Source organism: Mesoplodon densirostris, chromosome 4 (assembly GCF_025265405.1).
Source record: "Mesoplodon densirostris isolate mMesDen1 chromosome 4, mMesDen1 primary haplotype, whole genome shotgun sequence".
Lineage (NCBI taxonomy): Eukaryota > Metazoa > Chordata > Mammalia > Artiodactyla > Ziphiidae > Mesoplodon > Mesoplodon densirostris.
Window position 1 is genome coordinate 1,846,055 of NC_082664.1, and position 23,191 is coordinate 1,869,245.

Consider the following 23,191-nt stretch of genomic DNA (forward strand, 5'->3'; position numbering starts at 1 on the left):
CTGGAGTGTGGACAGCAGTGGACAGTGCAGCCCTCAGGCCTGAAAGCTGCGGCCCGTCCGGGGCCGCTCACTAGAGTTGCCTGCAGCCGGGGGCTGTGTCCCTCACAGCCCATCCTCCTTCCTGCCCGACCAGGCACTGGTACCTGGGCCCCAGAACTCCGGCCCAGACGGCCCGAGCTGCTCCCCCGGTTGCCAGGCCCTTCTTTGGGTCTGGCCCAGGGCGGGGGGTACTCTGGTGTGGGCAGGCGGTGACAGGATGGGGTGCCGACACCCTTCTTGGGGGACCTCAGGGTGCAGGTTGGGACAAGGCGAGCACACACGCAGTGGGACCTCCCACCTGTGCCTGGTCCTGCGCTCAGCAAACCCTAGGGCTGAGCCTGGCGGCACGCAGGCTTTAAGGTTAATCTGCTCTTTCTTTTGACGCCCTCTTTCCCCCACTTCCCAAGGAGCAGGCAGTGGAGGCCAGCACTCAGCTGAGGGTTCAGTTGCGCGTGTGGCCTCGCTGGCCTTGCCTGGTGACTTCGCTTCCTCCTGTTCGGTGGGGGGACTTCAGCCCGGCAAGGGGTGGGAACGGCCACACAGGGCTGGGCCTTGCTGGGGTTCTGTCCCTCCCTCCCGCCCCCCGACCGCCACGTGCTGCCTGCTGCCCGCCTGGCTCCCTGGCCGCTGGATTCCTGTGGGTGTGGCCAGTGGGCCTGATGAGCACACGTTTCTGAGCTCTTCTTTAAGAAAAAAGTCTTTTTAATATATATATAAAGAATATATAAAGATACAGTTATAGGGGCTTCCCTGTTGGCGCAGTGGTTGAGAGTCCGCCTGCCGATGCAGGGGACACGAGTTCGTGCCCCAGTCCGGGAAGATCCCACATGCCGCGGAGTGGCTGGGCCCGTGAGTCGTGGCCGCTGAGCCTGCGCGTCCGGAGCCTGTGCGTACCACACACACAAAAAAAGATACAGTTATAGCTATGCACTGAATTGTGTGTCCCCCAAATTTTAAAAATTCATTGTTGGAGCCCTAACTCTGAGCACCTCTGAATGTGACTGCTTTTGGAAATAGGGTCTTTACACAGGTAATCAAGTTAAAATGGGGTCACTAAGGTGGGCCCTGCTCCCGTCTGACTGGTGTCCTTTATTTTTTTCTTTTTTGGCCACATCCCGTGCCTTGTGGGGTCTTAGTTTCCCAACCAGGGATGGAACCCGGGCCCTCAGCAGTGAAAACGCAGAGTCCTAACCACTGGATGGCCAGGGAAGTCCCAAGGCTGGTGTCCTTATAGGAGGAGGAGGTGAGGACACAGACACACACAGAGGGACGCGACCACGTGAGGACCCAGCGAGGAGACGGTCGTCTGCACGCCTTGGAGAGAGGCCTCAGGAGACGCCATGCCTGCTGACACCTTGAGCTCAGACTTCCAGCCTCTGGAACAGGGAGGCAATGGATTTCTGTTGTTTAAACCACCTAGTCTGTGGCACTTTGTTTTGGCAGCCCAAGCGCATATAGATATACATAATATATAATGTATATATCTATATGTACCTATACACACACATATATATCTTTCATATATACTTATATTCATTTTTTATACAGCTTTTACAAATTTTCAAAAACAATGTGACAATGAGAATGCATTTCTGGGGTCCCTCCCAAAGCCGTGGAAGGGCTGGTGGGGGTGAGGCCCCTGAGGCTGGAAGCCCACTGCCCTCAGAGCACAGCAGCCCAGCTTCTCACCCCGCCCTACACCCCTATGAACAGCACCCCGCCTGCCGCCTCTGCAACTGAACCTGCAGAGTGAGCTGTTTTCTGCGACCCCCGGGGCCCCCCGCGGCCAGGCCCACCTCCCACCCGTTGGGTGCCCTCTCCTCTAAGGGGCCTCTCGCTCTCAGAAATACTCCGGGGAGTGGGCACTGTGTCCCGGAGTGAGGCCCGCCTTCAGGGCGGGTAAACCCAGCCCCTGCGGCTGGCTCTGTTCCGATGGGGTGGGTGCCAGAGGACTCCGCCGCTGGAGTGAGATGCCCGCCTGTCGGGCAGGCACTTTGGACTGTGGAGCCCTCGCCAGGCCCTTGCCTTGCTCCAGGGCTGACAGGAAGCAGGGGCGCTGCCTCTGCCTGGACACTGCGCGGCTCCCCCCAGTCCTCTCCGGGCTCAGGCAGGACAGGTCAGGGGTGGGGGTGCGTGGCAGGAGGCCGGCGGCCCTGGCTGGCAGCTCTCAGAGGAACTTGCTTTGAAAGCGCAGGGCGGGGAGTCTGGGGCAGCTGCTCCAGCTCTCCTCAGGGTGCGGGGGCCTCACCGCTAACAGCAGACCCCGCCACTCATACCCGGTTACACGTCCATCCGTGGCCCCCGCTCCACTCACCCGGTCACTGTTGCTCGGACGATGGGCTGGGGTCCTTACCTGCTGTATGCGTGTCCTAGGGCTGCTGTAACAAAGCACCACAAATCGGGGGGCTTAACAGAAGTTTATTCTCTCACACTCTGGAGGCCAGAAGTCCAACATCAAGGTGTGGGCAGCGCCGTGCTCCCTCTGAAGGCTCCAGAGGAGGGTCCTCCCCGCCTCCTCCAGCTTCTGGGGACGCTGTCAGCCTGGCCTTCCAGGGCTCGAAGCCGCAGCCCCTCCATGTCTGCCTCTGCCGTCACATGGCCTTCTCCCTTGGGGGTCTGTGCCCAAATTTCCCTCATCTTATAAGGACGCCAGCATATCGGATTGAGGCCCACCCTAATAACGTCTTCGGAACTTGACTACATCTGTAAAGACCCTATTTCCAAATAAGGTCCCGTTCGCAGGTACCGGGGATTCGGACTTCAGCACAGCATGTGGGGAGACACAATCCAACCCGTAACAGCTGTGGATAAAGGAACCCACTCTAGCTTGTTTAAGCAGATATGGATTTATAAGGGGCTGTGAGAGGGCTCGAGGATCTAGCTAAGCTTCCAGGAACAGTACCCAAAACCCCTGCCAGGACTGGTCTGGGTTCAGGCTCTGCTGCCCCCACCACGCCCAGAGCTGCTGTGTCGGCAGCAGCAAGACGCTGACACCACCCCCGGCCCCAGAAACAAGCTGCCTTTGCTGGGACCAGTCCAGCGAAACGGTCGCCTCAGCAGCCCACTGGGGTCCTGGTGCAGCCGCCCTCTCCCAGGTCACGTCAGACATCTGCCCCTAGTGGTGAGGGAGGCTGACCAACGTAATCCTTCTAGATTCTAAGTGGGAGAGAAAGAATTCACGATGTGGGAACTACCAAATTGCAGAGAGGATATTCAGAAGATGCTGGGCGGTCGCAATGCCAGACGTCCGCCACAGTCATAACGCCACGCTCTTCTCCCCTTCTCTCTTCCACAATAGACACCGGAAAAGCTTAGTGCCCACTCCCCGAGCTGTGCTGCAGTAGCGCTGGTCATGTGACACAGTTCTGGCCAGTGAGATGTCACCGCCGGAAGCGGAATTTTGTTTCCATGATAAAAGAGACAGACATCCCTTTCACTATCCTTTCCCCTCTTTGTCCAGCCTGGGACATGGACGCGGTGTCTGGAGCTGTGGCAACCCTCTGTGAGCACAAGGGAAGCCTGGTATGATTGCACAGATGCTGGTCTGACATGACTGGGCTGCTGAACTAACGCAGACTTGCCTGTCTCCAGGATTCTTGTTATGGGAGAAAAATAAACCCCTACTGGTTCAAACCACTGCACTTGTCGTAATCTCTGCTACTTGAAGCTAAAAGTGCTTCTAACTGATATACTAGCCATCCATTCATCCCACAATCCATCCATGTATCTGTGAAAATTAATAATGGGAAGCCTCACTCAAATGGAATCAGGAGGCCAGAAAGAGGAGCTCACACACATGTGCCACTCAATACATGTACCACATCAACACAGATTCGGACAGGAAGAGCGGTACCTTCATCCCCAGCAGGAAGTGACACTGCTTTACCACCAGCAGAGGAAGGAAGATTTTCTCCTCGCCTGGCAACAGCTCAGCCAATGAGAGACAGTCACAATTTGGCCAATGAAAACCCACCATACTCTGATCTCCCAGTTTCCTCCAACAGACTTTTTTTTTTTTGCTAACAGCCCACCCCCAACTTCCCCTTCTCTAGAAAAAGAGTGTCCTCTTCTTTGCCTTGCCAGACTTTCGTGTGGTTTGCCATAGTTACAAGTCCTGAATTTCAATTCTTTACTGCTCCAGAATAAACTTGTCTTGCTGGTAAAGATAACTGGCTATTTTATTGTTTTTGGTTAACACAGCCAACCATCCATCCATCCGCCTAGAGTTAACAATGGTTTTAAGGAAATGAGGGACACCTGCTTAAATTTACTTGAGAGACTTGGAGGAAAGGAGACAGGAGGCATAGAAACCAACCGGAAGTTAGAAGTGGGCATGGAGTAGGAGCTCATGCCAGGGAAGTCCTCTGTAGCAAGTTGTTTACTGTTAGAGGTAAGATTAGGGAAACGGAAAGTTTAGAAGAATTCCTAGATTTGTACAAAACCAAGCTCTCCAATGGGGATACCACTTGCACTATAGCCCTCTAAAGTAGTGGAGGTTTTTCTCCTATAGCTCACTTATCTCAGGTTTTGGAGATGGGTCAGAATTCCCCTCCATCCCACTGAGGCCTCTAACATTCTTCTGCCTCCTGGAGAGAAATCCACGCTCCACCGCAGCTTCCTGCAAGCTGGTTCCATCACCCAAGCCCCTTGGTGAGCTCTCGGTGAGCCCAGCTGGGGACAAAACCAAGATGTCTCCCCAAAGCCGGGCCCAGTCAGGCCGTGGAAGGGTTCCCATTTGGAGACCTGGACTTGGAAGTAAGAAATGCAGACTGCCTTGCTGAGGGTCAGGACACAGCTGCCCTGCCCCTGTGCCCCAGGGCTGAGCAAGGACCAGCAGGGCCATAGGGTCGCTACTCATCTGTAGGGTTGGAGCTGCACACGGGAAGCAGGAGGGCTCAACAGGAGGTGCGAGGCCTGAACAAAGCCCTAGACTCAGCAGACCCCATCCGTGGGTAGGCTTTCGGTCTCTCCTCCAGTCACCCAGGACAGGCATTGGCCTGTCCCTTTCTGTCCTGCTGTCCCACGGGATGGCCGCAGCGTGCGTAGGGATGACCCATCTACCATGCCCCCTTATTCACGCCTCCAACATGAAGTCACCGTGCCGGACACTGATGGACAGGCCGGACAAGGCCGGCCACCGCCCGGTCAGTCGGTCAGCGAACGACTGAGCCTTCACTCCTGCAGCCGCCCACCCTTAGCTTGCAGGACGTGCCGGGCCCGGCGGGAGCCCAGCGGACGGTGGCGCTCACACCACACACTGCGGCACTCGGCACCGTAGGTGGGCCATTAACAACACGTGACGCACCGCGCACCACCGCCGGCCGGAACCCGCCGGCCAGCGGCTCGCGTTTCCGGGGGAACTTCCCGGTGCGACCCGCGCGCCGTCCCACGTGACGCGCGAGCGCACAGTGGGAGGGAGCGAGCATGCGCGGCCTGCGCCGGTCACTTCCGGGCGCGCTGCGGTCGGGGGTTCCCGGTCGCTGCCTCCCGGGGCCCTCCAGGCCCCCTGCCCGCCCCGCCCGCGCCCTGCTGTTCTCATTTGGACGTGTCAGGGCGGCTTCTCCAGCCGCCCGCCTTTCGTCGCCACCCGTCTGGCCGCAGGGTCAACTCGGGGAGGGGGGCGTGGCGAGTTGTCCCCTCTCGAACCTCCGCAGGTGGCATCAGAGGACAGGCAGGTCGTTCGTAATAGAGAGTGAGGAGGCAGCGGGTAACGTGGGACCTAGGGGGCGAGAAGGAGCGGGGCCCGCGGGCCCTCGAACCCCAGGCCTCAGCCCCCGGACCCCGGATCCCAGACCCTGGACCCCAGACCCCCGGTCCCGAATCCCAGTCCTCGGACCCTGGATCCCAGACCGTGGACCCCAGCCCCCACCCCGGCCACCCCGTAAGCCGCTGCTAGGCCAGCCATCCCCGCCAGAAAAAAACCCCAGCCCGGCAGGAAAGCACCCAGCACGCTTGGGACCTGGGCCTGGGCTGTGACGCCAGGCCTCAGAGAGGAAAGGCTCCGGACGATGCTGGGAAATGAGGTCAGAGGGAGGGCAGGGGCTGGGTCACTCGGGGAGGAAGGAGATAGAATGTCTTTGCCAGTGCGATGAGGAACCAGCGGGGGATTCTAAGCCACGGGGTGGATTGTGTGGAGGATGTTTGCGCTTGGAGTAGGGTGTTGGCAGTGGAGGAGAGAGATTGGACCTCTGTTCTGCAGACAGGCTTCAGAACTCGCTGTGGGCCGGGGGGAGTGAGGCAGAGGAGGGACCCAGGGGTGACATCCAGGCTCTCAGCTTGAACAGCAGGCTCGCTGATGCCCTCATTTACCGAACGGGGGCAGCCGGGTGAAGAGTGGGTTTGTGGGGGGAAGTCCAGGTTTCACTTTGTGTTCCTGGAAGGCACTCGGGAGTTGTGTGGGTGTTGCATGTGTGGCAGGGCTCAGAGGGGAGCTCGTGACAGGCAGCGTCAGTTTAGGAGGCTCCAGCAAGACATGGCATCCCGCGGGATGGGAAAGGGTGAGATTCCCATGGGAGGGGGTACTAACCGTGTCGGGGCGGGGGTGGTACCTGGGAGGGCTGCTGAGGAGAGCCAGCACGTGCAGAGGGGGGGTGGGGTGGAGAGCAGCCAGGGGGGAAGAAAGAGAACTGGGAGATGCTGGGGAGGAGGAGATGCTGCTCAGAGCAGCTGAGCCACATGCTGCTGAGAATTTGGTACAGAGCACAGGGACAGCAGGGCCTCTGACTTGGTGACCTGGAGTTTCGGTGGCGTGTCGGGAGAGAAGCCGTTTGGAGAGGATTTTACAGAATAAAGAGCAGCTCTTCTCCCTGAACTAAGTGAGCTGACTTGAGGGTTCAGTGGAAAACGAACAGGCAAAAATAGCCCCATTCCCCCAAAAAAACAGAAAAGAAGAGAAATTGGAGCCGCTCGCCCCGCCAGATATCAGAACACGTGACGAGGCCCATTCAGTCCAGCCCTGGAGCTCGGCTGCGGGGACTGGGAGAGCAGCGGGAGGGGACAGACCTGGATGCACGTGGGGGTTTGTGGAGGGGCCGCTCTCCAGTCAGCGAAGGGGAAGGTGGACACTGCGGTGAAGTGTTGCTCAGGTGAAGAGTGAGAAAGTGAGATCCTCAGCTTGAGCACGTGCACCGTTAACACGAAAATACTGATCAAAGATACAAATGTAGAAGAAGTGAAACCGTAAAAATGCTAGAAAGGACTGGGTGAATTCCTTATCCTTGGAGTAGAAATGCCTTTGGGAAAGTGGGCAGAGGGGCTGAGCACAGGGAAGCAGGGAACCTCACATGTTACAAGAGAAATGCAAATAAAATGAGTCCGAGAGGCTGTTTTTCACCTGTCAGATATTTTTAAATCTCAAAGTTTGATACCACACTGGGCTGGCAAGGTGGTAGGGAAGCAGGTGCAGGGGGTGAAGGTAGGTGCGACCTCCACGGAGGCAGTTTGGCCCCTGATGGGATCACAGGTGCTTTTACCCACTGGGAATGTACTCCGAATACCCCCTGTGCGGAAGGGTGCACGATCAAGGTTATTAGCGGAAGCACTGCTTGTAACACCGAAAGCTTGGAGACCACCCAGGTGTCCATCTCTAGGAGACCAAATAATACAATAGTACAGCCCCACCAGGGGACACCGAGCAGCCACTGACAAATAAAAGGGTCAAGGAAATTTTTATGTGCTGACCCGGGAAGGTCTCTATGGTCTTTTTTTAAGTGAGAAAAGAAAAAAAAAAAAAAAGCAACGTGCAGAACAGCATACATAGTATGCCACTTTTGGGGGGTGATAATGGGGGGAAAGAATAGTTGCCTGTATTTACAAAAGGAAACAATGGAGTATACGCAAGAAGTGAGTGATGGTGGTAACGCAAAGATGGGGGTGTACAGAGCGGGCAGGGAACGTATAAGTCAGAGGGGGCATTCAATGTGTCTCTTTTAATGACAAAGAATAAAGATTAAAGCATAATACTTAGGGGAAAAAAAGAAATAGAAGGTACACAGAGCTAACCAGTCATGTGAAAAATCTCGCTGGGAACAGCAGAAAAGAGGAAGGAGATGGGGGTTAGAGGAAGACGTTTACGTTTTAATTAACATTCGATCTGGGAACTGATGACTGGTAACGTGATCCAAAACTTTAAAAGGTCCCCCACTTCCCACGCCAGCCACCAATTTCCCTCCCCATAAGTGACCAAAATATCCAACTTCGCTATTTCTTTAGTGTTTTTCCAGAGAGATTTTATACCTCTGTGAATTACATTCACGTGCATAGAACGTGCCCTGTTTCTACACGGGGAGGCTGGCATGCCACCACGCCCTGCACTTCCTAGCTTCACTTCACAGCGTGAAGGTCACCCTGCCCCACACAGGGCACCTCCACTTCCACGGCTGTATTCCATTCAATGTGTGGACTGTGGTGTCACTTAGCTGGTCCCCTGCCCCTGGACATTTAAGCCCTTTCCAGTGTTTTGCTACATTGAACAACGCTCTGATAAATACTCTTATACATAAGTCGTTGGGCACATATGTGAGCCTATCTGTAGGATAGCTTCCTAGAACTTCTGGGTCCAAGCATCCATTGCCATTGTGACGTGGACAGCAGTTGTCAAGTCGCCCTCCACATCGGACACGTGCCAGCCTGCACCCTGCCCGTCATGCCCACAGCCTCCCCAAGAAAGGGTGGTACCAGGCTGTTATCTTCGGCAGGCGGATGCAAAATGTATCTGTGTATTTTTTTTTAACTCTGAACATGTATTACGGGGGACTTCCCTGGTGGCGCAGTGGTTAAGAATCCGCCTGCCAATGCAGGGGACACAGTTTCAAGCCCTGGTCCGGGAAGATACCACATGCCGCGGAGCAAATAAGCCCGTGCGCCACAACTACTAAGCCTGTGCTCTAGAGCCCGTAAGCCACAACTACTGAGCCTGCATGCTGCAACTACTGAAGCCTGCACACCTATAGCCCGTGCTCCGCAATAGGAGAAGCCACCGCAATGAGAAGCCCGCGCACCACAAGGAAGAGTAGCCCCCACTCACAACTAGAGAAAGCCCATGCACAGCAACGAAGACCCAATGCAGCCAAAAATAAAATAAATAAAAAATTTAAAAAACAAACGTATTATGGAAAGCTTCAAATACACAAGTGTCTTTTAAGTACAATAAACTCCCTGTACCCGTCGACCAGTTTCAGCGACCACCCTCCTTCCGCCATTCTAGTTGTGTCTAGACCTTCACCTGCTCTTGTCCTCCTGCAACTGTTTTAGTCTTGACAGTACATGCGTTGAAATGCACAAAGCTTAATTGTAACCCTTGACAAACGCTACACCTGCACAGCACACCCCCAATAAGCTCTAGAAGTGTCCGTCACCCCAGAAGGTCGCTTACATCCTGCCCAGTCAGCCCTTCCCCTCCACCCAGACCCCCTTGGACAGCTGTTCCTCCCCTCAAGCTTCTTGCCGTCAGTGTGCATGGCCGGCCGCCTTCTCCCCTCCGAACGGTGACGTTCACCCACATTGTGCCTTACTCGCTGGTCCCCTTTGGGTCCGTTCTATGCCGTGGTGTGAGTGCGCTGCCATCACACTCACAGACATTTGGGCTGTTTCTAGTTTCCAGGTAATAGGGAAAAGCCACTGTGAACATTGGAGTCGGGTCCCTTTGTGCTCATGGGTGTCCGCTCTCCTGGGCTGCGCCCTGGAGCGGAGCTGACCTTGGTGAGAAACGGGATCCCTTTTGCACGCAGTGTGGGAGCGTTCCAGTGGCTCCAAGTCCCCACCCATGCTTGGTGGTGTCGGTCGTTGAATTTCAGGATGGGTGTGTGGTGACGGCTCGCTGTGGTTTTATTTCACACTCTTCCACGTGCCTCTCAGCCATTTATGTGTGTAACTTCTCTTGGGACGTGTCTCTAGACCCTGCGGCCACAAACGCACACGTCTGGCTGGTTGCAGCTTCTGTTTTTCAAGGATGGGCTCCTGTCCAGCTTCTGCCTGCTTCACTCGCTCTCCAGTGCCTTCAAAGTGTTATTTAAAACATGTATTTTTGTCCAGCATTTCTGACTGTCGTCTGTGGGGGTGGGCGGCAGTCCAGCCATGCTCCACCAGCATCGCAGATGCTGTGAGATTCATTTGCATGTCTCTCTGTTATGACACCTTTATGAAGGAGGTCAGGCAGAGCCATCAGGCCTGCCTTTTCCGTGGACTCCACAGTGAAGGGAATGTTTACAGCCGTCCAGGTTCTGGTTTTGCCCGGGAGTTTGACAGAAAAAGAGGGCCAGTGACTCAAGGTCTGGGCAGGGGAGGAGACGTGGGGAGAAGATGGCAAGGTCAGTGGGTTCACAACCACGAGGCTGAAGAATTATCACTGAGAAGCTTGATCAGGTCGACGGGAGCGAGGGAGGCTGAAGTTCGGATCCCAGAGCAGATGCCGTCGCTGGTGGTGACGGAGCCAGGAGTGGGACTGAGGGGGGATGGAATAGGCCTGGGAGCCCAGGGCAGGGCGGGCACTGCGTTTCCTGCACAGGGTTGCATCTCGGAGGCCTTGGCAATTGGAGGGGGAGATGGCGGAGGGGAGACAGGCAGAGGTCCCAGAGGGGCAAGGAAGGGAGGGGCTTTACCTGGACGGCACGAGCCTCCAGAGGGCTGGGGTCTTGTGATGGGCGATGGGGACACATGTGCTTCCCTTCCTGGCCCGGCTGGTGGGGGCTGAGGGGAGAAAAGGCTCGTCCGTGCCCCCTGAAGGAAAGCAGAGTCTGTGTGGGATGGTCAGGTGGGACCAGGCGAGGGGCCGCCCTGGGGTGGAGGAGTCTGCCCTGCGATGGGACGGGGGTGATGGTGGCCCCTGTAGGGGTGTGGGCAGAATGCTGTCGGGCCTGCAGGCTCCTGAGGAGGGTGGTGTCCCCACACCTGTGGCTCTGAGTGCCAGGCGGCCCACAGCCCATGGGCTGGAGGGCAAACGTGGAAACATCAACAAACGTCGCTGACAAAAAAGCTGCGGTGGCTCGTCTGGATCTCGGCAGAGCCAGGCTGGGGTCTGGGCCTCCCGGCTCCTAGGCCAGGGTCCTGCGGCCTCCATGCCCTCCTGAAACCCCAAAGGTGCGGGTTGGACTTTGTCCCCCAACTTCACATGTTGAAGCCCTGACCCCCAGGACCTCCAGAACGTTACTGCATTTGGAGATGGGGTCTTTACAAAGGTAATCAAGTTAAACTGGGGTCACTAGGGTGGGCCCTAATCCAGTCTGGCTCACGACCTTATAAGAGGAGGAGATGAGGTCAGAGACACGCACAGAGGGACGCGGCCACGTGAGGACACGGGAGAAGACGGCGTCTACACGCCACAGTGACAGGCCTCAGGAGAAGCCAGCCCTGCACCTCCTGGATCTGGGATTCCAGCCTCCAGGGTGTCAGACAGTGATGTCTGTTGTCTAAGCCCCTGCCTGTGGTGCTGTGTGACGGCAGCCCTAGCAAACTAGTACCACCAGTGAAGAAACCAATGACAAGCTGTGATAATATGATTTATAATAAGAAATACAGGGAATTCCCTGGCTGTCCAGTGGTTAGGACTCTGCACTTTCACTGCTGAGGGCCCGGGTTCAATCCCTGGTTGGGAAACTAAGATCCCCCAAGCCACGCAGCGAGCGCAGCCAGGAAAAAAAAAAAAGAAATACATATTTGGTCTTCATCCCTATTTCTGGCACAGAGCTCCTAAAACCCTCGGCATTTCCTAAGCGAAGAGAGTGGTCAAGGTGTCTTCTGTGGTATGAATGAGGTGGCTTTGGAAGCACCTGAAGGTGGGGACTGGTTACCAGGAGAACCAGCCACGTGATGACAGGGGTGGAACTGTCAGTCCCCACCCACCCCACCCCCCATCCCTGACCTCTGGGGAGGGGAGAGGGGCTGGAGGTGGAATCAACGATCAATGGCCAGGGACTTCCCTGGTGGTGCAGTGGGTAGGACTCTACGCTCCCAATGCAGGGGGCTCGGGTGAGATCCTTGGTCAGGGAACTAGATCCCAAATGCATGCCACAACTAAGGAGCCTGCGAGCCGCAACTAAGACCCGGTGAAACCAAATAAATAAATATATATAAAAAAAACCAATGGCCAATGTTTTAATCAATCACGCCCACACATGAAGCCGCCATGATACCCCAGAAGGACGAGGTTTGGAGGGCTTCCTGGCTGGTGAGCTCGTGGAGGAGCGGGGAGAGCGGCTCATCCAGGGGGAGCCTGGAAGCTCACACCTTTCCCCACGCCTCGCCCGTCACCTCTTCCATCTGCTCTTCCTGAGTTATGTCCTTTTATAATAAACCGGTAATCTAGGGAGTAAACTTTTCCTGAGTTCTGGAGCCACCCTAGCAAATTAATCAAACCCAACGAGGGATCGTGGGAACCTCTGATCTATAGCCCAAGGGTTAGAAGCACAGGTGACAACCTGGCGTCTTAACTGGGTGGGCGGTCTTGTAGGACTGAACCCTTAACTGTGGGATCCGAGCTTTACCTGGATAGATGGTGTCGGAATGGGGTTGAATTGTAGGACACCCAGCTGGTGTTAGAGAATTGCTTGCTGGAGGGGTGCGAATGTCTCCCCCCCCAACACACACACACACACACACACACACACACAGGCACACAGAATGGAATTGGGTCCAGAACCTAACTTTGAAGGCCTCAGCTGTCTGCTCAAGGAGGCAAGGGAACAGGTTTCTCTTTACACAGATTTCTGTTCAAATTGGTGAAAGCAAACCCATCTGGGTCCAACTCTGGGAGGCGAGGCCCCGCCCCTGGATTTTGTGACATCCCTCAGGTCACTGACTTCTCTGCAGGGCTACCTGCTAGCCTGGCCGGAGCCGGGGTCAGGGGGCCTGGACACTGTCAGCCCAGCCGGTTTCCTCTCTGAATGGCCCCCGCCCGGCCCCCGCCCTCCTGCCAGCTGTCCTGGACTCCTCGGTCCACGGCGCCCCCCCTCCAGAGCCCTCTGGGGGCCGGGCAGGGACAGCTGCGGGGGGAGCATGCAGGGTGGCCCAGGAGGCCTGGGGCCCAATGGCGACGCTCCTCCAACTGCCCTCCCATCACACTACGACCCAGCATGGCCAGCACTCCAGGGACTGGCTTGCCTGCTCCGTGGGGCACTGTGGCCAAGCCCTCCACCCTCTGCCTTGGGTGGGCATCGTCAGCAGCAGCGCTGCCCGTGTGCCCGCTGGGCTGTGCCGCAGGCTCCCCTCAGCAGCTGTCTGCCACGCCACGGTGCCTGTTCTACAAGTGAGGACACGGAGGCGGGGGAGAGGAAGGGACCCGGGGACAGGGACCGAGGAGGGCTTCTCTCCGTGCTGGTGTTGGGAGGCCAGGTGGCCTGCGTGGGGTGGGGAAGGCACAGACATCTTCCTTTCTGAGCGGGGCTGGGGGTGGGGGGGTGGGGAGGGGACTGAGAAAGTCCTGGAACTTGAGGGCGCAGGGAGAGGGGCGCTGATGCTGCAGCGCCACTGGGAAGACGTCACCGTCTCCGCCACTTCTCGGCTTGTAGATATCGAGCACCGGGCTCTCAGCTTGGAAACTGGCCTAGATGAGGGGTCAGTTTCCGTGGGGACCCGCCACAAAGGCAGTGGTGGAGGTGACCGTGGACGTAGGGGAGGAGGGGGAGGGGAGGTATAGTGACCATGACGATGACAATGGCCGTGCAGCGTCGGGCGTTGAGAAAGGAACCATGCGGCTGAGGTGGGAAGAGGAGTGCCAGGGGACCAACAGAAGCTGGGAAGCAGGGCTGGAGCCGTGTCCGAAGCCTGTGCGTCTGTCCGTCTGTTCCCGGGTGTCTGAGGATGAACCTCCCTCAGCAGCAGGGATGAACCCAGGGAGGGGCGAGACCAGGTGTGGGGGGAGCGGGCCGCTGGCTGAGCCCCCGGCGCGGGATGGAGGAAACGGGGGAGGGAGGCCTGTGGCTGGCCAGAGCTGCCCTGGCCTCTCCCTGCCTCAAAGCCGGTGGCTTCCCGGGAGCGCCCCGGCCGTCACAGCCCTGCGCCCGCTCGCACACGACCCCTCGCTCTGACGCCCCTGCAGCGGCGGCCCTCGGCCTGGAGCACCCATCTCCGCGTCCACCTGGAGCGTCCTGAGCGCTCGCCCTGCCGGGGGGCCTTGGGGAGCCCTCTTGCCCCGCAGTCCGACCCTTTGCACCCTCCGTGGGCTCCTCCGTGCTGCCCCGGGCGCCACCTGCCAAGGGGGGCTGCGTCCAGCACCACCGGCGTTCCCGAAGTTTGTGCAAAGAGGGCCTGGCTTTGGGGCTGCGGGCCAGATGGGCCCCTCCACGAGTGGCCCAGGGGCCAGGCTGGATGCCCTCCCCCGACCCCAGGAGCGGGGGCGACAGCTTCGGGGGTGGGCGTGTCCGTGCGCAGAGTGCAAACGCGGCTGGGCAGAGCCGCCGGCAGGAGGGGTCCCGGAAGCCCCTCCCTAATCAGCTCTGACCCTAGGCACCTTTTGACTGCCCTCTTCCCCTGCCCGGCTGGCACGGCAACAGCCTTCTCCGGGGCTCTGAGAAGGCCCGGGCTGAGTCATGGGCCCAACTGGGAACATGACAGGGCCTCCCTGCAGGACAGTGGCTTAGGTCCAGGAGGAAGGCTCCGTAGGAGCCAGGCTGGGCAAGGGAGGGAAGGTGCCAGGCACAGCCTCCCAGAAGCAAGGCCTTGCACTTGGGGTTAGGACTGGGGAGGCCTCGAAGCTTGGCCCGAGAACCAGCAGCCCTTCTGGCACCAGTTCAGCTCGGGGCAACTTCTGGGGACCTCTAGGCAAGCAAGGTCCCCCCTCCCTGCCCTTGGGGTCTGTCTCAGCTCTTCCTGGAGGGTGTTTGGCCAGGACTAGACTTGGGATACATAAGGCCATCTGCCCATCTGTCCCGGGCCTGGTGAGGAAGGCACAGCTCCCAGGAGGCTCAGGGAAGCACCAGCTTCACGGCCGTCCGTGAAGCAGCGGGGGTGGGGGGGCCCTGGAACACCCATACGCACCCGCCCATCAGCCCGGGCACCAGCTGGGCTGGCTCAGGGATCCTGGAACCACCAAGGGGCCAGGCCCGCCCAGCCACCCAGCCAGCCTGACCCCCCCGCCCCGCCCTCTAGACATCAAGCTGGGCTCCACAGGGTGGGGATGGGGGCAGCAGGCCTGCCCACTTCTTGTGAGGGCCCATCCCGCCCAGAGGGAGGTAGGGGTACAAATGAGGTGTGGAGGGAGGGGAGAGAGCAGGGGAGCTGGGGTTGCCTCTGGATGCAGGGAGACAGGAAGACCCGGAACCACAGGACTGGGAGCCTCAGCTCTGAGTCCCAGGGCCTGCGGGTGCTCAGAAGGCACCCCAAGCGAGAAGCCACGAGGCCTCTCACCAGGTCCCAACCTGCATCCTGCTCCCCGGGATTCCCCTCCCCCAATTCAGGGTTAACGGGATACAAATCTGGGGAAAGAGTGTCTGTCACCTGTCCACGGCCCTGCCCCAGTCCACTCCACCCATGAGACACAGCAGGTGGCATCTGGGACAGGGCTCCCAGACCGCCCACCACCCACCTGGGTCCCCCGCAGGACCAGCAGTGCCCCCAGTTCCCACACGCAGTCCTGTCCCCAGGAATAATCACGGCCGTCTCCGCCTAGCGTGGGCTTTATTACCACTGTCACTGAGACGATGATGAGAACATGGGAAGACAGCACTGAGTTCCAGACCTTCACAGCAGGCGGGCACGTGCACACAAAACCTCCCGCAGAATGCTAAGCATCAACAACTGCGCTCTGGGCACCCAGAGCCACCCCCCAGGGGCAGGACAGCAGTGACCGAGGGGCGGGAGTCTGGGCCGCCCGGAAGGACCCCACACAGCAGGGTCCACCCGAAATGCATTTACACACGCCTCTGCTACACGATGGCACATGATTAGCGTCTTAAATATACTTGTGTATGTTTATCTATTTTATCTGAACCGCATCAGCTATTAAATGTAAAGCTGACCACTCCTCTGTACATTAACTTCACAGTAACTGTTTGCAGAACACAATGAATCCAGTGTTGATAACTCAGGGCAGGCTTCCTGCCCCAGGAAAATAAATTTCTTCCCCGGTGGAAACTCCTTGGGGAAAACCAGGCCCGATGCTCATCTCCCCGCTGCCTGCTGGGGTGGGCGCGCGGCTGCTGGTCCGGCTCAGGCCCCGCCTTTGCTGGACACAGGTGCCCACACAGGCAGACTCACACTCACACACACACACACACACACACGGAAATCCGATCATGAAGCACATCATGCCAAGCGTGAGGTCCCACCAGCCCTTCCAGAGGTGGAGGGGGGCCAGGACAATCAGAAGCGGAGGTCTCCTTCCCCCAGCTCTCTCTCTGGTCCGCAGGCCAGTTGCCCACACACCGGGAGAGCCGAGGGCTTGTAGGGAGATGGTCCCCGCCTGTCCACCTGCTGCAAAGGCCAATGGTCTTCTCACTCCAGACCAGGCAAACGAATAAATACGCCATCAAGTGTTGTCAGGGGCCGAGAAGATCATTTAAACTTGAACTCTGACCTCAGCACCACTTCCAGTCACAGCAGAAAGAGCCCATGCAGTCTGGGGAAACCAGGAGCCCAGGTGGCTCTGCCACCTGCAGGACTCCCAGAAGCTGTGGCAGCCCCACCCCTGCCCACCCCCTTGGGTTCCAGCAGCGAGCCCTGTGGGGTGAGCGGGCAGGCAGGGCGGGGTGCCTCCCACCAAGCACGAATGTGGTGGCCTTTTGCATTTTAGGAGCATCAGCAAAGAGGTCCCCCCACCGCCCCTCCTCACGAGATGGCTGCTCTCACCCGGGCCCCGCCGCAGGGAAGGGAAACGCTGCAAACACGGCTCCTGGTAAAGAGAACAGCCTTCGGCCCCCCTGCTCAGGGCTCTGGAAATGACCAGCAGCTCCAAGGAGACCCTGAGCAGGCGAAGTGACCTTCGAGGTAGGCCTACCGCTGACCTGCGGTACTCAAGGCGGGCAGCTGCGTTCCCAGCCCCCTCAGTCCACCCTGGGGAGGCTCCGAGGCGCCCTGGATCCCGTGCTTAGGCAGGAGAGCGGCATGGCCCATCACCCACGGGCAGACGTCTGGCAACCTGCGGAGGCTCCTTCTGTATCTAAAGAGAATCGTTTCCAAGTCCCCACTTTCTCTGCCCCGGGATACGCTGCGGTCAGGGTCGAAGGCTCTGGAGGGCCTATCTGCCACCCCAGCGCCTGTAACTCTAGAGCCTCACAGCTTCTGGCTGGTTCTGCTCCTGCCGCCCTGGGGTCCCTGCTGGGGCCTGCACCCCCGTCACACCAGCTGTGCCCTGCTGGCTCTCACTGTGCCCGGGGCCTCCCCTGCAGGGGCTTCCACTGCCACCCACCAGGAGTAGCCCGTTCCATCAGAGCTCCCTGCCGGGGACTCCCACCGGCAGCATCTGTGAGCGTGCGTCCGTCACCGAGCGTGGTGCCAGGCTCACAGGGCACCCCTGAGCCTGCCGGGGAGCTGGTCAGGAGAGCCCGGTGGAGGGTCAACGGGCCTCCTCGAGCTGGGACACTCCTCGGGACTGGCTGAGGGGACGGAGAGGAGGACGGCGTCTGCTCAGGGCACAGCCGGGAGCAGAAGTGAGTTGGCGGAGGCACAAGGCTGGAGAAGGGCTGTCCGTGGGGCTCCCAGTCGGCCCGAGTCTGAGGCCGCGCTCCCAGGGCAGCAGGGTTCATTCCCCCAGGCGGGCCCAGCCTCAGGGGCTTCACCTGCTGAGCTCCGGCCCCTCACACTCCATCCTCACCCCTGCAGCGAAGGTCACACCAGCAGGGACTTGACCAGGCCACAGTGGAACTTGCGGACGTGGCGGTAGAGGTCCCCCGACTGCGTGAAGCGTCGCTCGCACCAGCGGCAGGCATGGGGTTTCTCGCGCGTGTGCACCACGGCGTGGCGGCTCAGGTTATGCGAGTACTGGAAGCTCTTGCCGCACTGCACACACGTGTAGGGCTTCTCGCCCGAGTGCGTGCGCTCGTGCCTCTTCAGCGTGTAAGTGCAGGAGAAGGTCTTCCTGCAGAGCGGGCAGGTGGGCGCTGCGCCGTCGGGCGAGAGCCGGGCGCGGCTGCCGTCCCGCTCGCGGAAGTGGGCGCTGAGGTGCAGCTGCAGCATGTGGGCGCTGGGGAACAGCTTGCCGCACAGCGGGCAGAGGCAGAGGCGCCCGCCCGGCCGCAGCACATCTTCGATCGCCCCCCGCTCTGCCTCCAGCTCCAGTTCCCCACTGCCCACTTCGCTGACCGGCAGCGGCTCCAAGTCCCCGGCCAGGCGCTGGGCTGCAGGGACACAGGGCGGCTGCAGGGGGCTGTGGGGGCACCGAGGGCTTCTGCTGTCCCCTTGCTCGGACAGTGAGTCTGATTCGTCCTTCACGATCAGCTGGGCCCCTGGCTGCATCCGGCTGCAAGGGGGTGTCTGGAGGACGCAGGGTGGGCGGATTGGCTCCCGCCTCGGGCCAGGCTTCAGCGACAGGTCCAGGGCCCGGTCTGACTCTCCAGGAGCCTGCCAGGGGGGAGGCCCCCGTGCCAGTGGAGGGTGGGTGGCCTTGACCCCAGCGGGAGGGAGCCTGGCCTTCTGGGCGGCTGGACAGAGTGCAGGGGACCAGGCAGACAAGGGGCCTGGGGGCTGGCCAGGCAGCTCTGCCCCAGGGGCAGGCGTCTCCAGGGGCAGCGCGCGCTCCTTCTCCCGGAGCCTGTTCTTGCAGACCTTGACGATGTCGTACATGTGCAGGTAGCTGGCCGCGGCCAGGACGTCCTCGATGGGCAGGCTGCGCAGGTCCAGGCGGCCCTCGTACATGAAGTCCAGCAGACGGCCGAAGGCGGGCGCCGTGACGATGTCGCCGTTGAGCCGCACCGTGTCGCGGCTGCTCGCGGGCCGGTCCCTGTAGAAGAGATGGAAGTAGACGCTGCACGCGGCCAGCACGGCGCGGTGGGCCGGGAAGCGCGCGTCGCCCACCAGCACGGTGCAGTCGCACAGGAAGCCCAGCTCACGCTGCTGCCTCAGGCGGCCCAGCAGCCGCCCGCCGTGCTCCGGGAACTCCATGCCGCCGCGGTCATCACCTGGGCACAAACGGGACTCCCGTGAGCGCGCCTGGAGACGCCGCGGCCGCCGCTCGCCCCCAGTCGCCCGACCAGCCCCCAGCCCTTCCCGGGTGCGGGCAGCGCGGGGCTCCGCGCGCAACTGCCCGCCTGGAGCCGCCCTGGGCACCTGCCCGGAGCAGGAAAAACTCGATCGAAAGTAAACAGGAGCCGCTCCGCCGCGGGGGCGGGTCCCGGGACGTGGGCGGAGGGGGCCGGAGTCGCGCGAACCTGCGCGCGTCCCCGCCTGTAGTGCCCCTCCCCGCCAGGGCGCCTCTGAACTTCACTCCCGGGCGGCCGCCTGCCGCGTCCCCCGACGCCCGAGTCGCCGCGCCGCCGCCACCCCCGGCCCGCGCCCCCGCGCCGCCTCCAGCTGCTGCCCGGCCCGCCAGATGCAGCCGCCGCCGCCGCGGGCCCCATTTATGGCAGCGCGGCCGCGGGGAGCGGGCCGGCGGGCGGGGCGGGCAGAGCCGGGCGCCCGCCCCCCGCGCTCACCTCCGCCGCCCCGAGCTCCTCTCCGGCCGCTGCCCGCGCCGCACGCCCTCCCCGGTGCCGCCCCGGCGCGCGCGGAGCTGCGGGCAGCGCGCCCCGGCGGGGAGGGCGCGGGGACGGGGAGGGCGCCGGGCGGGGCGCGCTCTAACTTGGCTGGCCGGGCAGCACCCGCCGCTCGCCCCGCCCCGGAGAGAGCGAAACTCGGGGCGGGGGCTGGAGGGGGCGGGCCGAGGCGACTTCCCGGAGCGGCGGAACCGCTGAGGTCACCCACGCCGCCCCTTCCCTGTCCGCCCCGCCCGGCCGGGCCCCGCGCGCCGCCATCTGGGGCGCTGGGGTGGGAGGGGACGCGGGCGCGGCGCGGGGGGGGGGGGGGGGGGCGGGCGAAGGGGGCTCTCTCGCGATACTTGCCGTCTCGTCCTCAGGGTACCCCCCCCATGGGGTCCCGACTGCGCCCGTCTGTTAAGGGACCCCTTCCGAGGACAAGCTCCTCTCCCGGCCAGCGCTGGAGCAAGTCACCCGAAGGCACAGCCGGGACACGGCCTCCTGCCACCTCGCGGGGCGCCTGCCCTGGGATGGAGGAGGGGGAGTGCGGGGCCGTAAATATGGAAAAGATGACACCCCCTTTTCGTTGAAAGCCTCGTTTTGAATTCAAGTTAATTTAGCTGGGACCCTCTTCCAAACACTCAGCCGGGTTCCCGACTTTGGAATCTTGAACAGAGAACTCTCATCTTGTCAGCCCACCCAGCAAAGCCTCTGCTGGGAGCCAGGCGCTGAGTGGTGCATTGGGAAAGCGTTGGGGGCTGGGCACGTCCCAGAAGAAGTGATGCGGGTGAGGGGACCATCGCGGTGATGGAGAGAGAGGAATGGGCACCCAGAGCCCGGAGCCAGCGGGAAAGCGTTCAGGCAGAGGAGACACCTCGGAGGGGCTGGGTTGGCTTCCCCCGGGCTTGGTGACTCCGGTGCAAGGGCGCCGTGAAGGTGTGAGGGGACACCCAGGTCTGCTGCGTGAAGGAAAGAGAGCCCGAGGAACATAGAAACGATTTTGGAGAGGTTGGGGCCCCTGGGATGGGGTGCTCTGTTGGTGGGAGTCGTTTCCCAGCCACCCTGGGCGGAGCAGGATGAGGCCCTGCGGACCATTGCTCACCTCTTCACAACTATCCTGTTAGTCAGGTGCTCTGATTATGACACCTGTTTAGGTGGAGGTTCGCTAAGGTGCCCGGGGCCACACAGCAGGCAGTAAGTTGTTGGACCAGGATTCAGATGTGGCAGTGTCCTCAATTCTCACCCGCATAGCCCAGCAGCCGGGGAGGAGTAGAAAGGAGGCCTTGACCAGAAGTGGGGGTGGCATTGGGGGAGGGGCTGGATTACAAAGGCCAGGACCCCACTGGCCAGGTATACCAGGGCAGAGGAAGCAGCAAGAGGTGTGGGGAGCCCTCCAGCCATGCTCCTGGAAGTCTGGGACCCCTGGGAGGAAGGGGTTCCTGGCTGTGAGATGGGGTGGGAGCCCCCAGGGATCCTATTCAAACCCTGGTGGGTTGGGGGCCTGAGGAGTGGCCAGAGGCCCCAGGGCCCACCGCAGTTAGGACCTAAAGTCTGAGGGAAGGAAAGCCACATTCTTATACTAAAATACTATTCCTTATCTATCTGAAATTCAAATTTGACCGGACAGCTTGCATTTCCTATATTCGGCAGTCCCAGCTTGGAACCCTGGACTCACACTGTGCTCAGAGCCACAGAGACTGCCCTGGCTCCCGTGGCCCAGGCGCTCTGGGGATCCCTTCCTGAGGAGGGCCAACCTCCTCCTCCACACCCACGCCCCCACACCCCAGCAGGGGGAGCTGATTTCTAGTCAGCTCAGAGTGAACCCGGAGGGGACTGCCTCCTCCCAACCTCGGGCATGACCCTTAACCTCTTCAAACCTTAATATTCTCATCTGCAGAATGGGTAGCTTAACTGCCGGGCCCGGCACACAGCAAGACCCCAGGCCCTTTCATGGCCAGTCCTCAGGTTCCACACGTTTCTCCCCGGAGAGCCCTTCCCGGCTCCTCCCCAGTCCTTTCTCTGCGCCAGCATCACCCTCTGGGAGCGGTCCTTCCTGATCACCTCCGCTCAGGTCCCCCTAAACCCACGATCTCCTCTGTGGCCTTAGCCTTCTCCAGAGTGCTCCCCACGTCACGTGACCTTGCCACGCCCCCACTCCCCGCTGTATCCTTGCTGCTGAGAAGTTGGCGTGGCACAAAGTGCGGGTGCAGTTGTGTCTCTTGAGTGAAAGCCGGGCAGAGGCATCTGTGCGGGATGTCCACGGGTGCCACCAACCTAATCCCGCCTGCTCCGTCATGCCCACCTGCCCAGCCCTGGCGCACAGCTCCCCAGCCAGGCTAGGAGTGAGGGCCTGGGGCGGGCAGAGTGCCCTGGCCGGCCCTTCCTGGCTGGTAGGACAGAGGGCTCCTTGGCGCCCCGACAGAGGTTGTGGCGCGTGGAGAGGGATCGAAGCGCAGCAGGGCACGCCGCCAGCAAGACGCTGGGGTTGTGCTGGGTAGGGATGGCTAAAGGACGAGAAACCTCACTGGGAGGAGGGGATGGGGGAGAGAGGCCCCTGCATTTTTCTGGTCGGAAGGTCTTAAGTCTTCCTGGAGTTAAGTCTTCCTTAAGGCCCAGGAGGGGCCATCCCAGGCAGCCCCGAGATGGCACTCGGCAGCTAGCAGCCCCTCGGCCCCCAGATCCCCTCTTTGGCCTGGTACGGTCTCGGGTACGAGGATGACAGGAGGCTGTCACAGTGGTGGGGGCAGAGCTCCCCTGAACGCAGCCAGCCAGGCGGCCATCTGGCCCGGGAGCTGCCTGGAGGCCCCGCCCTGCAGCTGCTGCCGAGACTAGGCAGCCCGGGCTCCGGCCCCTGAGTCCTGCCCGATGGCCGGCAGCTGCGGAAGGTGACAGGGCCGGAGGATCCTGTGCTTTAGGAGGGGACAGGTGGCCTTCCTCCCCAGGGGCCGGTGCAGCAGTTTTTGTTGCAAGCATCTGTCTAAGGGGCTCCTCCGCAGCCTGAGCCTCAGCCAGGGTGGCCGGTGGGTCTGGGTCCTCTCCTTGACATTCTGTCGGGGGGGGCAGGCAGGAGGTGTTCTAGAGAGGAACTCTGCTTTCCCTCCGGAGGCCAGAGGAGGGCGCTGGCCCTGCCCGAAGAGATGCCCCAGCCATAGGGCAGGCTCACGTAGGCGCTGCACGGAATGGGGTGTGGGGCTCACCGCAGGTCACGGGCCCTTGGTGGGCGCACCAGGCAGGGAGGCCTCCTGGAGATGGGCCAGCGCTGAGGAAGCCTGGAGGTTTTGGACCACCGCGATGACACCTCTGGCCAAGATGCTGTCTTCAAATGGCCAGCAGGCCCGAGGACAGCCTGGGGAGTCGCCACGTTATCCACGAGAGGGCGCCCTCTCGGGGCCCCCAGGGACCCTCGAGGCCACCGGGCCTCCTCTGCCTTCTCCTCAGCGTTGCCAGCGCAGGATGGGGGGTGGGTGCGGAAACCCCTCCTGGGAGAACGGTGGGTGGGTGGGATGGTCCCAGAAGGGGGTGAGCGACAGCCAGGTGCCCCTGCAGCGCGGTCC

The 23,191-nt window shown here is 60.7% G+C and overlaps 1 protein-coding gene and 1 long non-coding RNA gene across 2 annotated transcripts; both read right to left on the minus strand.

The window, feature by feature from the left end:
* Window positions 1-743: 743 nt before the first annotated feature.
* LOC132488954 (uncharacterized) lies at window positions 744-3,460 on the minus strand. The gene is made up of 3 exons (XR_009531828.1): window positions 2,393-3,460; window positions 1,232-1,415; window positions 744-923 (listed from the first exon to the last, which is right to left on the minus strand). It is a non-coding gene; the product is annotated as an uncharacterized LOC132488954 (long non-coding RNA).
* Window positions 3,461-15,631: 12,171 nt separating this feature from the next.
* ZBTB42 (zinc finger and BTB domain containing 42) lies at window positions 15,632-19,659 on the minus strand. The gene is made up of 2 exons (XM_060097863.1): window positions 19,599-19,659; window positions 15,632-19,085 (listed from the first exon to the last, which is right to left on the minus strand). Exon 2 carries the CDS (start codon window positions 19,066-19,068, stop codon window positions 17,797-17,799), a length of 1,272 nt encoding a protein of 423 aa, XP_059953846.1. The 5' UTR covers window positions 19,069-19,085; window positions 19,599-19,659; the 3' UTR covers window positions 15,632-17,796.
* Between the last annotated feature and the right edge of the window lie 3,532 nt (window positions 19,660-23,191).